The sequence below is a fragment of the Poecilia reticulata genome, chromosome 7 (genome assembly GCF_904066995.2).
Source record: "Poecilia reticulata chromosome 7, P_reticulata-male-v2, whole genome shotgun sequence".
NCBI classification, from domain to species: domain Eukaryota; kingdom Metazoa; phylum Chordata; class Actinopteri; order Cyprinodontiformes; family Poeciliidae; genus Poecilia; species Poecilia reticulata.
The window spans coordinates 26,758,244-26,775,554 of NC_088836.1; the positions used below are offsets into that span (position 1 = coordinate 26,758,244).

The 17,311-nt window shown below is 35.9% G+C and overlaps 1 protein-coding gene across 1 annotated transcript; it reads right to left on the bottom strand.

The window, feature by feature from the left end:
• Window positions 1-594: 594 nt before the first annotated feature.
• Window positions 595-16,290, bottom strand: rap1aa (RAP1A, member of RAS oncogene family a). The gene is made up of 9 exons (XM_008414413.2): window positions 16,137-16,290; window positions 13,490-13,642; window positions 10,077-10,164; window positions 9,476-9,544; window positions 9,328-9,384; window positions 9,104-9,244; window positions 5,135-5,278; window positions 4,111-4,230; window positions 595-1,322 (listed from the first exon to the last, which is right to left on the bottom strand). Exons 3-8 carry the CDS (start codon window positions 10,131-10,133, stop codon window positions 4,141-4,143), a joined length of 558 nt encoding a protein of 185 aa, XP_008412635.1. The 5' UTR covers window positions 10,134-10,164; window positions 13,490-13,642; window positions 16,137-16,290; the 3' UTR covers window positions 595-1,322; window positions 4,111-4,140.
• Window positions 16,291-17,311: the final 1,021 nt, after the last annotated feature.

Below are 17,311 nucleotides of genomic sequence, written 5' to 3' on the forward strand. Positions count from 1 at the left end.
AAGGTGACACCGAGTGCAACTTTCCTCTTAAAAATAATTGGCATCAAATTTTAGATGTAGGATTTTGCGTTTGTCTTCTTTGGCAAAAGCAAGCCATTTCTCCTGATATCATTTACCCAGAATCCCCTGTGCTATAGTTTGGATTTGTTGTTGAGTTTTCCAGGTGGTAAAATAATTTTTTTGTTTCTCTTGCACCTCATATTTTCAAGGTTTGACAGATTATTTTTGTCTGTTAGCTTACGGGACTGTATTTTGACTTTTTTTTTCTATTCCTAACACTTAAAGCAACATTTTATAAAGTCCCAAATTAATTTTACTCATAAATATGGTGACATGCTTTAAACATCTGATCACATTTGCTCTGGAGCCTTCAAGTTCATCCCGCAGTCAGTTTTCGATTCTGCTTTTTACTTCACATCCTGCCTGCTGTTGAGGCCAGAAGTCTGGGTTCCTCTTTGCTGCCGCTTCCTCTCTCTGCTCAATCCTAATCTGCTGAACCAGAGTCATTTCTGCCAGCAGGAAACGCTCCTCTTACACTTTCAGTCTGACAAACTTCTCCTTAAACAGGAAGGACAACAACAAAAACAAGAATAATGAAAATGTACTAAAATTTAATCATTCATAAAAGCTGGAAAAATCATCTGACAGGGTAAGAAGAAGCAGTATTAGAGGTGGTTTAGTACAATACGTTTTCAACCTCGACACAAATCAGAGCGCACCTTTACCCCCATCGGTCTATAAAATACTAATTTCCTTAACTTTATTATGCAAAAATGGAAGTAGAATATATTATGGGAAATATGGAAGGCTTGCAGCTTTCAATATAAAACAAAGTCACTTAGGAGAGATGTTATTAATACACATCCTTGTAAGTAGGAGCGAGTAACTTATGGACAATGATGCATCTTCATTGACAATGTTAGTGCAGAATTGTACAAGAAGATCAACATTTTTACATGGATTCCTTTACAAATATATCGTCACAATATGCCAAAGACTGTTGTTACTCATAATAAAATTCTCATTAGTTCCCTTAAATGGATTCAAATCCACAGTTTCCTCTTTTACTTTGTTATTTCCAGAAGAAGACACCTTGGAGAAAAAAAAAAGAAAAAAGAAGAAAAATATATTTTGTCGTCAGGCTTGACAATACAAGAAGAGGTTGATTTTCTCTGCCAGTAAAAAGCAAAACATTTTTTCTTTAAAGTATGTGCCTTCCGCTGTTTTGCAAGTGGTGTGGTTTTCTGAGTCAGCCTTTTTCAAAAATGCTCTGGAGAGGACTTGGAATGCTGGCACCATCCACCGGGAAACAGTTCATCATTCTGAGGGTAAGAACAGAAACAACGATAAAATAAAACATGAAACATTCACTTTGAAAACTGTCATTCATTCTGTCAGTCTGATTAACTCAGCGGCTGCTTAAATGAACAGTTTTTAAATAATCTGTGTTCAATAATAATTTCTTAAGATCAGGTAATCAATTCTTCTCAAAATGCAATTTAAAAAAAAAAATTTAGATCATGGGTGTTCAAAGTAGGGCTGAAACGATTCCTCAAGTGATTCGAGTACCTCGATTATTAAAATTCCTCGAGGAAAATTGACCTGCCTCGAAGCTTCGTTAATTTATGTTTTATCATTTAGCGCACCGTGTTTCAGCCGGAACATTATTTGCGTTGCGCGGAGCTCTGACTTCCGCCTCTGAGTTGTTGACGGAAGCTACGTGTTAGCGGCATAACGTCCAATCTGCAAGTTCGGCCCGCAGGGATTTTACTGATTGGTGATAATTCTGGGTTTTCATCGTTTTTGTGGGACCAATAAACATCCTTAAAATGACCGGCGCGATGCCGGGAGTTCGGCAGCCTTTCTGCTCCGGAGCTGCTGGTTGAACGGCGGGAAGAAGCTGAGGAGGATTTATACAGGTGAGCGGAGAGACTGAACACGGCGGGCGGCTGAGGGTTGATGCTTACAGGGTAAGAGCAGCTTTACGGACGAACCGCACAATAAACTTATATCATCCCGGTCTGAACAAACGGCAGGCGGAACATGGCGGGTAGATGAGTTTCTGAACGGAGGAGCCGTAAATATCCCGTATTGCTCCCCCGGTCTACAAAAAAGTAACTGGTAGGGAAGCTCAAATGTGGAAAAGTAGACTGATGTTGATATCCGATAGTAACACTGGTGTTATGGAAGATTTACCAATATTTTATTTCATAATTGTTTTTATCCGATTATACTCGATTAATCATAAGAAAAATCTATAGATTACTCGATTACTAAAATAATCGTTTACAACAGCCCTAGTTCAAAGTGTGGGAAGGGGGCCATTGAAGGCCCTCTGATGGATTCTGTGCGGCCCCCAGACCTCAAAGCAAACAGGTGGTTGATACAGAAGAAAACCACCTAAATATGAGGTACAAAAAAATACATCACCACTCATTAAAGTTTCTACATTCGTCTTAGTTTTAGAGTAATTAGAACCATAAACATCGACCTACTTTTACTCAAAGCAAAGCATTCAGTAATGTAAAGTTAATGGTATAATAACATATTCTCAAAGATTAATAACCTTTAAATTCTAACAAACATTTAACAGAAGAGCTGGAAGACGCTTTAAATATCCAAATTAAAAACAAAAAGGCAAATAAAATTAATTATAAAGTCTCTGTGAACAAAATTGTCCTTCAAAAAAGCGCTGGTTGAGACCAGAGCCAGTTTTTGGTATACAGAGAATAACAAATCATGCAAATGGAAATTTTTGAGTTTGTTTTAATTTATCATGCATTGAATTGACTTATTGCTTATTGCCACATTCACATGAAATAATAATAATTAAAAAAATAAATAAAAAATAAAATAAAAACTGAAATTTGTGCCTGTCTCACAACTCAATTGTGCAAAACCTTTGATTTAAAATTCGACTTTAGTTTATTATGGAGTAGAAAAAATACCATAATATCACAAAAAAGTTTCTTCTAAAATACCCTTAGTGGCCCCCCGAACACTTTTATATTAATAAAAGCTCAATAAGGATTCATTCATAGCAAAAAGAAAAACTAGTTGTTTGGTGTATTTTATAGCTAAAGCACCAGACCTTGTTCATCACTTAAACCTTTTTTTTCAGATAAAGTTAGTTACTTTGCTAAAACGGATTCAGAAATAACATTTCACGTTTGAGAAATTTGCTTCAATTAAATGATTAATTTATGATCAAATGAAATTGGATTTTGTTTTTGGAAAATTAGAATTTCTATTCGTTAAACCAAATGTGACATCTATATTTGATTAACTTGTTACATCAGATAAAAACTGGTTTAAAAAAATTATTCAAGTGATTTTAACTCCATGGTCTGAAATTATGAGTTTGACTCAGAACGTCACCATTAATGGCAACTAATGATTATTTTAGTTATTGATCATCCTGACAATTAATTGGAGATTAAAATATTAATTTTTGATTTAAACACTGGAGCCTTTTTAATACAATATCAGAAAAATATTGAGATGCCAAAAAACTAATTATTTAATAAATTACATAAAATGCATTAACATAACATTCTTTTATTTTACGCTTGAGGTGACTTTTAGTTTTCTGTATGACAATGTTGAAGGATTCAGGATTTGAAACCTTTTTAAGTTTATATATACAAAGAGGTGTTTAATTTAGTTTTGGTCAGGAAAACCTGTAAAAAAAAAAAAAAAAATTTTTTTTTTACTGCTACTAACGAGTTTGAACTTGCAGTAGCTAAGACTTATTTAATGCCTCTTATTAAATAATTCACATGAGAAAAATAAAAGTTTGTATAATCCAACATTAAAAAAATACTTCAAAAATAGTTACAGTTGCAATATGTTTGACAGTGCAGGTTAAATAAAACGAGATCAAGCTCTGAAGGATCAGAGAATCGCAGCTAATTTTATGCATTTTACAGAAGTTTTTCTGGTTCCTAAAACGTTCTGTTTTTCAAAGTATAAAAATATTTCTGCTCACAGGAGAAAAGCTTCGCTCCTTCACCGTCGTTTTGTTTTAAATGTTCGGTAACAACCCTGAGCGCAGAAAGCCTGGCAGCCATGCGAACGTCTGGAATAAATTTAGTCCAGACTCCCACTCACCTGGCCTGGAGCAACCGTGGGAGAGCGTTTTTAGAGCAGCGTGCAACCCGACTTCTTTTTTGTCTTCTTCTTTTCCATCGGCGTTTTCCTGTTGATCTGTCGCACCAGATCATAGAAAATCTGCAACACAGAGACAAAAGTTAGCTTAGATTTTTACATACAAACAGGATTTTGGGCAACATGGAATCAATCATTGTCAAGTGTTATTATATACGCTTCCAACAGCAAAATTAAAGAACTTTTCACACATTTTAAAGGTAAGTTTTCAAATTTTCCAACACTTCGGAGTTAAAAATGATACAAATTATCTAAAAAATAAAGAGTTTCAGTACAATAATATAATATCGTTTGTTACCATTTTAAATAATGTTTTGTGAGACAAGGTGAAGTTAAATATGACACTGCAAAAACAAAATTTTACCAAGTAATTTTGGTTTAGTTTCTAAAGCAAATATTTTAGTTCACTTGAAAAAAAAACAAATTAACTTATAAATAACTATTTAGCAAGATAGAGGCTTTTCTAAGGTAAATAATTAATTAATATTGATAAAGACTTTGATCCAATGGCAGATAAATTAACTTACAACATGGGAAAATATCTTGTTATGAGTTAAATAATCTGCCAGTGAAACACTTTTTAAAAATCAACATTAAGGAATCATTTACTTAAAACAAATGTACTAGCATTTTGCAAATAGAAATAATTTTGCCAATTCTAACCAACCTAAAACAAGGAAAGCTTATCCTGAATTAACTTCAGACGGTCAAAGTTTTTATTAGGTGTATGAAAATATCTGGAGTCAACCGTAAATAACATCATGTCCAAATTTAGGCTTTTAATAAAACGCTAGATATTTTTATCAGTCTGAAAATCAAACACTTTCAAGAAATCAAGCACTTCCAAACCTTGAAATTTAAGCATTTAAGGATTTTAAGCGCTTGGATTTAGCGCAAATATTGGCTCACTGAAAACTGAAAAGCATTTCTAAACAAAATGCATCTTCTACGTTGATTTCAGACTTACCTCGTTAACATTGATCTTTGATTTAGCTGAAGTCTCTAAAAAGGCACAGTTGTTCCACTGCCGGGCCAGGTTCTGGCCTTGCTCCTTCCCGACCACGCGCTCGTCCTCCAGGTCACATTTATTCCCCACCAGGATCATCGGAACCTGATCGATCAGAATAAACACACAAAGATTAAAGTCATGAAGCAACAGAACAGGATTATCATGGAAATAAATCTGCCCAATAATCAGATTTATGCAACAGCACCGAAGAAAGAAAGTTTCTACTACTGGTGAAATGTGTTAATTTTACCTGAAGAGATTTTATCAGAATATATTGAAATAAATGTAAATACCCTTCCAAATAAATTAAATTAATCCCAGTGACATTGAAATGTGGTTCTGCTGAAGTGTTACATTTTAAACATTAATCTTATGATTGATGAATCCTGTTGTATTCGGCAATAAACTGAGAAACTCAGTTTTCTATCTTTTTTTCATGTAAAGAAAAAAAAGACGAGTCACAATATTAACCCTCAAAGGTGAGAACGTGGTGACTGCCAAGTGTCCACAAGTATCTGTACTTATTCTGATATTGATATTATTATTAATATTTCTTGATACAGTGAAGAAAATAAACAATCTCGACTTTAAGGAGAGTTTTTTTTTTTTTTTAACTCTTCATGGCCTGAGTTTCAAATCTCCGCCTGGATATTTTAATTGAAGTTCTTTAAATGTCCTGTGAGTAAATACACTGCTCAAAAAAATAAAGGGAACACTTAAACAACACAATATAACTCCAAGTAAATCAAACTTCTGTGAAATCAAACTGTCCACTTAGGAAGCAACACTGATTGACCCGACGAGGGTCCCCGTTGTCAATCAGTGTTGCTTCCTAAGTGGACAGTTTGATTTCACAGAAGTTTGATTTACTTGGAGTTATATTGTGTTGTTTAAGTGTTCCCTTTATTTTTTTGAGCAGTGTATATTGGCCCATTTCTCAACAACAACTGGAACTTTCAATATCTAGCAAGTTATTTTAGCAATTTACTGTCTATTAAAAGAGTGTCTCATCAGATGAAACCAAAGAAAAACCTGTTTCCTGCTACAGCGGGAGTGAAATTACCGTAATAACCCGATGTTGGCTGGAAAGCGCAATGTCTCCCCTTTCAGAAAACATTGGGATTTTTCAGATGGCGCAAAGTGTCGCAGAATTACGGTACCACAAATTCGGCTGTGTCATCACTGACACATTCGGTACATGAGGGATAAACATAATTTAATTGGATTTTATCACAATACATCAAAATTTTTAAGATAAACGATAAATTCCCACACCTTATTGAACCAAGGCATTTTGGATTTCCAGTGTATTTTCTTTAGAAAATCTTAGATACCCTTTATGGAATTTCTGTAAACAACTTGGAGTTATGTGCAACAGAAAAATACAAATAGATGAATCTTTGCGAGTTGACCGCTTCAATTTTTCCCTGAGAACTCGTTCTTCAACGCTGAACATTCATTCTTACTCCCAGCTTCAATATGGTTCAAGTGTTGTTAAAGAAAAACTGTTGCCTCTTGACTGGGATTGCATAATTTTTCCAGCGCTTACCAAAATCGGGAAGCAAACCGGATCATCTGGGCCTGATTCTGATTAGCTAATGAATAACAACCCTGGCGTCTTTGTTTACTGTGAGTGAAGTTTGCTGACCGGTCAACCGTACTTCCACAGATTGATTCGTTTTAATAAACGAGCTCAAGTTCTACGTATAACAACAACAACCAGTGAGACAGGCTCCTCGACCTGCACAGACGGAGAGCAACACACCTACGGGTGACTCATGCAGGTTATTACTGTCAACATTTGCTTTCCTAAAAACCACTTCGCTTCATGTCACGACTGCTGGCAGCTGTCGGTTCTCCCTTCATTTTTATGGGTCATATTTGTTAAAAGAAAACTATGCGACATAAAGGGAAAGTTTATAAACATACCTCCAGCTAAAAGGTGAGATTGGATTATTGGTACTTATTGGACTCATTTCCACTGTCTGTGGAAATGAATCAGCATGAGGTTTACATCCTCCAATAAAGACAAGGGATAAAATGTGTAGGTCGACATAATTATAAAATAATACACTTTTAATGTTAAACTGACTTTAAAATGGTAAGACTCTATAAGGACAGCTAATGACAGCGACTGTTTCATTCATACAACAATAAAACTAATTTTTAAAGCTGAAGGACCAAAAACTAAAGGAGAAAAACACAGATCTGCAATACATAGTATGTGCCCATCATTATAATCTTGTATGACCTAAAATCTCTTTAGTGTTTTCCTTTAATTTAAACCAGGTAAAACATGTAAATAATACATTGCTATTTTACATACAAATACTATAAGAGCAAATTAAAGGGTTTATAATTACATTTTAAACAAATAGTTTAGTAAAAAACAGATTTTTTAAAATAAAGTTGCACTCAGGACTGAACATTTCTGCTTCCTGTTTGGCGTTACAATATTTGACATCCACAACCTGTTAAATAATGAACTGTGGCTAAAATTAAAACAAATATTAATTTTTGTCACACAGGAAGTGGCACTTTATACCTTAAAATTCATCAATTTATACAGTTTAATTGATAAATAAGTCAACTGTTTAATAAAAAAGTAACAATTTAAGATTGTGGATCATATTAATGAGACTGAATTGAGAAGCAGAGATGCTAATCATCCTGTTCTGACTATATACAGCTTAGATTCAGCTCAGTGTACATCCTTCCTGAATCAAAAGGTGAAGTAACAAAGACTGAAAGAGGCAGATAGCATCTAGCAACACCTCTGACATTTCCTCTGTCACAAAGCTGCTGCTGCCCCCCTCAGCCGCCAGTCTGATGTGGGGGATGAATCGAAGCAAAGCCTGCTCTGGTCACACTGACGTGCAAAAAGATGTCAGCAGAGCCATTTCTACAACGACGACAGGGCTCCTACTTTTACAGGAGTCTTTAAGGTGACCTATTATGCTTCCTTGAACAGGTTAGGATACATTTCTGGGCAACACAGAACACGTTCGTTCGTTAAATTTTTTTTTTAATCATCATTCTTACATAATCAGATCTCATCTGCTCAGTTCTGCTTATTTTGAGCCGTTTTAGGGCCTCCTGTCACTTTACATCCAAATAAGCTGCTGCTGGCCACGCCCCCAACTCAACGTTCACGCTTAAGGGTAAGTATTTAACGTTTAGCATTTATTATGAAATTTATTATAAGAATTTTTATGTATTGTTGTCTTGAAAAAATTGCATTAATGTTGTTGGGGGAAAAAACCCTAAACTGACATTTATGGAAATGTTTCTGTGATTTTCTCCCCGGTTTGTTCTGTAAATTTAATAATATGATTAAATGTGCAGCTACTTTGTGCAGATCAGTGATATAAATCAGAAAAAAGAAGCCAATTCAGAAAAGAATAGGATAAAATAAAAAATTTAATCCTAAGTCCATTTCACCCAGCCCCTACTTGCATGCGAAATGATGCACAATTACACAAAGAGTACAGCTTTGAAAAGCATTAGTAGAGCCTCCTGCACAACCAACAAGAATGCAGCGAGTGGTTTCTGGATAGTAGGTGACCAATAAAACATTTGTCTTTTCCAGCAGCCATTGTACAGCAGTACAGTAGTAAAACCAGCTGACCAAATGACCTGGAGCTCCTTGGGTTGCGAGCTAACGAGGGTTTGGCTAGGTAACAGCATAACTTAACAACTGGGAGGTTTTTGAAACAGTTCATTTTCCAGACACTAAAAAAATCTTAACTTATTGTCAAAAAACGGCTGAGTGTTTTCTTTAAGCGTTTGATGCGTTTCTAGAAGCAGCAGAAACCCAAATGGAAGTATAAAAAAGTACAAAATGTGAATTTCTCCTTTAATTGTGCTCAGAAAGGGTTCAGATTTCCAATTGTTTAGGTGTCCGTTTTAAAAACGTGTTGCACTCACATCCTCGGTGTCCTTTACTCGCAGGATTTGTTCCCGCAGGTCTTGTAGGTCGTTAAATGTTGACTGTGCTGTAATGGAGTACACCAAAGCAAAGCCTTGCCCGTTCTTCATGTACAGGTCTCTCATCGCTGTGAACTGTTCCTGCAGAGCAACAGCAGAGGAGAAACGGCATCAGCGACCTGGAGGGCCTCTCTGAGCCAAACGCACAGGCAGGCGAGACTCACTGTTCCAGCGGTGTCCAGGATTTCCAGCATACATTGCTGCCCATCCACCTCAACTTGCTGTTATGTCAGAAAAGAAGAATTTAGAGGCAATCAGACGAATTTGATAATGTTCAGGAGGCATCAAGAAGTATTTTTGTATACCCCTTACCTTTCTGTAAGAGTCTTCTATAGTAGGGTCATACTTCTCCACAAAAATGCCTTGAACAAACTGGACTGTCTGGAATCAACCAAGTAGAAGACAAAATTAAAAGAGGTCACTGAATTGTGCTAAATAATATTTTATACAGTAAGCTTTATTAAAATTTCACATCAGTTTTGTCTCAACTTTGTCTCCTTTTATGACTTGAAATGAAAAAGCCAATTAAATCAAATCAGCTGGATACACTGCAAAAACACAAAATCCTACCAAGTATTTTTGGTTTAGTTTCTAGTGCTAATGTGTTACTACACTAGAAATAAACCCAAACTTACAAGTAACTTTTCAGAAAGATATGGGATCTTGTTTCAAGTTAATAATTCCTTACTGTTGATAAAAAAATAACTAGTTCCACTTACAACAAGACATTTTCTAGTGAAAATCTAGCACTTAAGGAATTATTTACTTAAACAAGCTCCAGAATCTTGCTGAAAAGTTACTTGAAAGTTAATTTTGCTTTATTTAAATGTATTAAGATATTTGGACTATAAACTAACCCAAAAATACTTGAAAGATTTTGTGTATTTGTAATGATCTTCCAAGAAATACTTACCAGCGCAGATTTCCCCACACCTCCTGATCCAAGCACGACTAGCTTGTACTCACGCATGGTGGGCGACTTCACTGGACAGCACAAGAGTCTGAAAAGACAGAGACACAGAAATCAGTCAGATAAATTCAGAGATGGAGACATTCTCCGCATTTCCACAGGCATAGACGGGGGAAAACGGTTATTCTGTGCTGAAATATGAAAAAAAAAATGTTTGAGAATATACCAGAATTGATCACAGATCAGCGATGACTCAAAATATATACGAGTATTTTAAATAGTTTGGAAAAACAAAGAGTCTGATGAACTTTGAGGACAGTGAACTAATCATAAAATCATGACATTTCCCCGATAGCTTGTTGAATTATTCTTGTTCATTTTTGCAAAAACAAAAAGTCAGAGCTGAAAATAAATGTAAAAACTTAACATGTGTTTTTGTATTAAAAATATTTGAAGTTGATAAGAAATATTACTTGGTAATTTTATGTTATTGCAAGATGTCATTGATAATACTTAACATTTGAGTCTTAAAAAAGGCAAACACACCAAAAAAAGCAACTCAAATGAATTTTTTTTTTCATTTCAGTTAAATTCTAAGTAAGAAATGTTGGTGAAATTTAAAAGTAAAATATGTTAAAATGGACAATGATGAGTAAGGATACTTAAGTAAATATTCTTAAGATGCAAAATTTGAGTATTTATTATAAAGTTTTCTTTTGTTTCTCTAAATCCTACCGTTTTGTTTAGTGATGTTCGACTTTTCATGCAGCATTTTATCTGCTGGTTGTGATTAGTTAGCCAAGCAAATGCAGAATTTGAAAGAAATACTCTGATTGGACAGGGGGGAAAAACTCTCTGTGATTGGCCGATTGGTGTGGCTCATTTACATAAACTTTACCAATTTGCAAATCCAGACGCAAAGTATGAGATGTAAACATAAGCAGCACATGTTGTTCTTTGTTCACAAATATATATGCGCTCACATCAACACTGTCTCACTGCAAACCTCTAAAGCAAACAATGTTTAGCCTGGTGGGAAGTAAGAAGAGTTTGGCAGCCGCCATGCTTACAATGCACAGCAGCCAAACTAATTTCATCACATTTTATTTAATATCAGTCAGCTTCTTAATTAGCTGCTCATAGGTAACTTCTTGTTTGTAGGTGGCTACATAGATTTAAAAAGATGCTGAGGAATGTAGATAAATAAATCTTAGATGTTACGTGTCAGTAGGCTGGTTACAATAAGTAATAAATCAATTAATCGCATGAGTAATTAAAATGAACTCAATTTCCATTTGAATAACTTGTCATTTCTCCCTCTGCAAAAACTGGATGACAAAAGTCTTCAGTCTGGTTCATTTGCTGTTTTGCTTGTTTATTTTGGATAGTTAAAGTGTCTTCCAGTTCCAGAGTTAAAAGTTTATTAGGAATTAGAGTCTTGACAACACTTGACAATAGTCTCAAGACAATATTATTGTTTATCGCTTTCAGACACCTTCTGAGACGAGCAAAATGTCTTACCATGACAGACCTATCTGACGTCTTATGAATCAAAGTAGCTTTCTGAAACACGAGTAAAGAGTATAATCTTCACAACATGAGATTTAAAATCATGTAAACTGATGACAAAGTTGATTTTTCTGCATACAGCTTTAATTTTAGAACTATATTCTGACTCATTTTCTTTCACTTCCTCCTCCAGTTTCTTAAACCAGCAGCTCAGATCTAATCAAGTTTGCAATTTTAGCTCCTCTTGCAGGCAGTTAGGCTTTGTTAAAGTAATGCTTGGGTGTGAGTATCAAACAATGCGTGTGGTTGCTGTGAAACGTAAAGTTTAGATGATTAAACATAACTTGATGCTCATAATAACAGCCTTGTCTATGGCGCTTTACGGATAAAAATAAATAAGTGACACCACTGTAAATCAGTGTGAAATATTTAAGTATTATACATTTTTTGCAGCACCTGCAATCTCACACCAAAGTTCAAGCCCTTGTTAAGTGTTCCAGTTTCACAAATAGCTTCATCTCATTTCAATACAGAAGAAAAAGGTCACAGTGAGTAACCTATCATCAGCCTGACACACATTGGAAACACTAACTGGCCTAGAAAATAGATCTGGCACAAAGAGAAGCTGCCACCGGCATTTTACGATAAAGACACGAGTGTTTTATGCAAATTTAAAATGTAAATCTTTGTAATAGTTTAGTGCTTGTTGAGATTTAACCATGCAGCTGTGACTAAGCAATAATACTGAAAAGAATTAAGATGTCATTTAAAATGATCAGTTTCTCTGATTTCACTCCTTATAGGTCTATGTTCAGCAAAATTAACATTATTCATTATCTATGTATGTATAGATGGATGGATGCATGTATGTATGGACGGACTACTGACAACATGTCTCTGAAATTTAAAGCAAACATTTAGTATTTATTTGTAGAAAACAAAAAATGGTCCAAATAATGAGAAAGATGCAGAGCTTTCCCTAACCCTCAAATAATGCAAAGAAAACAAGTTTTGGTGGAATAACCAGGAGGTTTTCAGTCGGGTTCAGTTCAGTGGGCTCTTAGTTTTTTCCAAAGCTGAATAAACCACACAAGTGTAGGCATATTTCCTGGTTGAGCTCTAACAAGGTGCTGACACATATCAAGTGGCAAAAAAGAGATTGACACATGAGATGGTCCAGAAAAAGTTTTGAATTAAAACATCTACATAAGCTGAACACATGAAGTCAAATAAAACATCTTGGGACATAATTATGAATTTAAAACAAACAAATGTACATTTCTAACATCAAATGTCAAAGTGGGGGAGAGATTTACAGTAAAATCCTGTCTAAAAACCTCTGAATGTAATAATTATGCTAGGTCAGTAGGATCTTTGTCAAATGCTGCGACAAACAATACAAAACCCACTCTGTCGCAATCGGCCAGCATTAGCAATTCTAACTACGACGTCTGAAGCACCACAGTGAGAGACAGGCACACAGCGGACTTCACAAAGAGCCATTGTGACGACCCTCATCTACTCAAGTACGCCACACAGACAGAAAACGGAGATCAGAGAGCGTACGCGTGACAAACGCTCACAAAAACGAGGACGGGGTGCACAGAAAGGTAACGAAAGCAAACAGATGATGAGCTCAAAGGTGCTCATAAAGTAAAAGTCACAAACTTGCTTCTAAGTTTTTACATCAGATAAGTACCAGAAATGTTCCCCTGCCTAGAAACGAGACACGATGAGGTAGGCGTATCAGAGCCTGGCGATTTTTTTTTACCACGCCTGCTCTTAGTTTTCATAATAAGGAGTCTCTATGTTCTTGCCAACAGTAAATGAATAACTTAATTCCAGAATTTGATGAGATAATGTAAAACTGAAAAAAGGCTTTCAAAACCACCAGGAAATTAATTTACCTTGTACACAGTTGTAATGATAGAAAGTCCCTCTACATCTGGGGAGGAAGGCCTTATGGATCCTCAGGTTCTCTGATGCCAACCAGTCCCCAAGGCGATGAGATGTACAGAGGAACCAGAGAGCAAGGTTGAACAAATCTGTCCTAAAGGCTCCTAATCGTAAATAAGACAGAAGTCAGTTACAGAAACGAATAATAATCTGATTACAAACTGGGTAAACCTGAGTGAGCATTACTAAAATGTTGGTATTATTTTATTCCGAGGCCGAGAACATTTACCGTATTTTCCGCACTATAAGGCGCACCGGATTATAAGGCGCATAGAATAGACGCTACAGTTACGGTTGCCACCCGTCCCGTATTGAACCTATACAGGACGTGATTTGTTCCGTACTCTACAAATGTGGATGTGTAATAATAAAGAAGTGGTACCCGAGTACTTTATATAGTAGTCTGCCCCAGTCATTGTTTCACTCACGGTGTTGGTGTTGCGATATTGTGCCCAACTGCTTTTTGGGTAACACAGACCAACCGACACGCTGCCGCCGCAGTCTCTGTCTCTCTTCCCCCCACTGCTTTAAATGTATAGGGGCTGGTCCCTTGGTAACCCTAGTCGAAGCACCTCGGATGAATATCTAAAGCCACTTTGTTGACATAAAGAATGTCAACAAAACAGTCCGACTTCAGTCGGCGAGGAGAGCCTTCTGTGACTGGGCCGGGGCGTGGCCGGACGATGGTCACCCTTCTCCATTCGCGCACAGCATGTTGGTGGAGAACGTGGTGCTAAATGACCTGCAGACGACCTGATTATCAGGTTGGAAATATTCCAAAAAGAAACAGCGGATAAAAAAGCTGATTTTTAAGGAGATAGCTCAGCTGGTAGTGTGATAAATCAAGGGATTGGAGCAAAAAAAAGTGGTAGGCGTGACCGTAAATAAATATCTAAAATAAGCAGAGCTGGGTGATTTGGCTTAAATACATATATTTTTTCCCTACCAAATCTGATTTTAATCAATACATATTTTATCCATTTTAAAAAGAAATTATAAATGACAGAAATATTTTTAAAAACTTGCTTTTTTCCCACCAATCATAAGTTCTGGGAGTTGACCTGAATTCAAAGTACAACTAAATACAAGCTGTAAAACATGCCTGTAAATCAAAATGACAAGTCACTGGGCTGACTGGAATCACTCTGAACTACGGAAGCCCGAAGAGTCCATTTGTGAAAGATTTTCAAAAGAATTAAATCTTCATAAACAGCCATTTCAAGCTCATGTTTACCAGTATCAAATGTAAAGATACAAATATATATATTTTTCTGTAAGCATGTCATTGCTAAATGTACAGGAAACTTTAAGAGTAATGGTTACTCAATGATTAAAGAAAAACAACGGTATTGCGTTTAGCTTTATAATTTGAACAAACAGATGAATAGTTTACATCATAACATGAGTTGTTGCACATTTTCTCTTTGATTTAGACAGAGTTAAAATTATGTTGTAACTTTATATTGCAAAACTTCTCAAATTACTAAAGCTGTCTGCCACGTTCAGTATGAAAAAAGGCTGATCTGAACCATTAATAACAAAAGGTATTAATTTTCCTCCCACAGTGGCAAGTCAGGGGACAACATCTTCAGCTCAGAGACAGGATCATGTGTCAGCGCCAGAGGAGGGAGGGGGATTTCAGCTCGACTCAAACGACCAAATACACTTCTAGTGTGGATTTAAAACTATTTCTATAAACCTCCTCATTTAGGAGCTCTGTTGAAAACACCAAAAGTTAGGGCAGCTGTAAAGTTACCAATAAAAATGAACTCGCATCTTGTACCGTAGTTGGTTTCGAAAGGAAGGGAAGGGTGTGGCTATTAGTTTCAAAAACCTCAACACTGAGACTTTAACACCGTTTAAAAATCCACAGCTCTTACAAACAAAAACAAGCACACTAAACCGTGATTTATCGCAAAGTCTGAGACGGAGTAAACAGAAACTAGAAGAAGCTGACCAGGAAAAAGTTTGACAACTTATTTACTAGCATTTAGTTAGCACACACTCAGGTAAATGCTAACTAACGGCGTTTATTGGTAGCCTTGTAAATATATTTGAAACTGTAGTTCGCAGCGTCCAAGTTGGTAACTAATTTTAACCAAACCTCCTCAAAACACAAAGGCCACAGTTTTATGTTTCCTGGTGTCTGACTCGCAGTTTGGGCTTTCTGTACTTTATAGCTAAAATGGGGCGCTAACTAGCTAGCCAGTTAGCATTAGTCACTACTCTGAAACTATTAGCTTTACCCAAAAGTTTAAGCCCCAAGTCATTACCGTTTTTAACGTCGGTATGCGGATAAACCACTAAAAGCTTGAAGACCGCTTGGGTATAATTAAATATGCCTACTTGAAGCGAAAACATAGTTTGCGTCGAGAACTCGTCAGTTACTCACTAGCTCTCGTTAGCCATAGCTAAGCTATATTACCCACAGCACTGCTTCTCTACAACTGAGGATATAAGTCATAAACAAATAAGGACTAGGAAACAAACACAAGCTCACACGATAACTACTAATCTAACAAAGACACACTTTAAATAATTAGCCTTGAAATATATATATTTTTTCCCCAGATGTATCAGCTTTTTGAAGAGACTCACCGTGCTCCGCTATGTGAGTGCGTTAAATCAGACTGAATGTGCGGAGAGCTCCGGCTGTAGTTGCTGATTGGAGCAGAAGCAGCCAATCAGAGCGATCCAAGTTACGATAGAAATAAATATTCCTGACTTGAAACTGTACGGATAAAAGCGCGGAGACCTAACAAACAGGCATTTCACTGAGAAATTTAAAAGCAGCAGAAAAATAATGTGGATCAGCAGTTATTCTGATCTATATGGAGGTCAACGTCTCATTTCTACCTTGAAGTGTTTGACAGCAAACCATGTATTTTGTAAAATGTATTATCAAATTTCTAGCCTTGAGGGTTTTTTTAAATTGTTTTTTTCCTTTGAATTATTCTGTTAAAATTTGGGACAGAATTTTGGATAAAGTATATAGATGGCTACAAAATACTTAACATTTTAACATAATAAACAGTAACAATAGAAAACAGAGCAAATTTGTTAGCATTTTTTCTTAAATACAATGCAAATCAAATAAAAAATTTTTTAGTGAGATGTCAGAAGTCAAAAATGAAATAAATTTTCAAGCTGCGAGTCTGAAACTGAAATGTATTAATATTTTTTGGATTGATCCATCTTCTAGTAAATGGAAGTAGCTGAAAGTCTCACTTTGTACAATCAATTCAGCAGAGGAGGGTAGAGTACCCAAAAATTTTATTCAGGTAAGAATAGCACTACTAACACATATTTTTACTCAAATAAAAGTAAAAAGTAACCCTCTAAGAAATTACTCTAGCATACATCGTAACATCGTTTTTGATGTCATCACACAGACAAAAATCATCCATCCATCCATCCATTTTCTTTCACCCTTGTTCCTTACTGGGGTCGGGAGGGTTGCTGGTGCCCATCTCCAGCTAAGGTTCCGGGGGAGAGGCGGGGTCACCCTGGACAGGTCGCCAGTCTGTCGCAGGGCAGACAAAAATCATGTTATGTGCAAATTTTGGTATTTTAAAGACTAACATAAAAAAATACTACAAATAAATAACATGATTGCAAAATAAATTCTAAACACTTTTCTAAATAATTTCATTAAATATAAAACTTAATAAATGAAAACTTCTCACAGTGTGATGAGCTGGAAAACTTCTAGAGAATCTGATACTTTTTTATTTCTGTGTTTCTCTTGCTTTGCACAGCTTGGCTCTCTTTTT

Bases quoted from the DNA above. Each gene is read 5' to 3' on its own strand.
- rap1aa (XM_008414413.2), bottom strand. From the start codon at position 10,133: ATGCGTGAGTACAAGCTAGTCGTGCTTGGATCAGGAGGTGTGGGGAAA. The intron at 5,279-9,103 runs GTGAGTGCAACA...CTGATCGATCAG, and splicing joins GAGTAAAGGACACCGAGGAT to GTTCCGATGATCCTGGTGGG. The intron at 4,231-5,134 runs GTAAGTCTGAAA...TCTGTGTTGCAG, and splicing joins CAAAGATCAATGTTAACGAG to ATTTTCTATGATCTGGTGCG.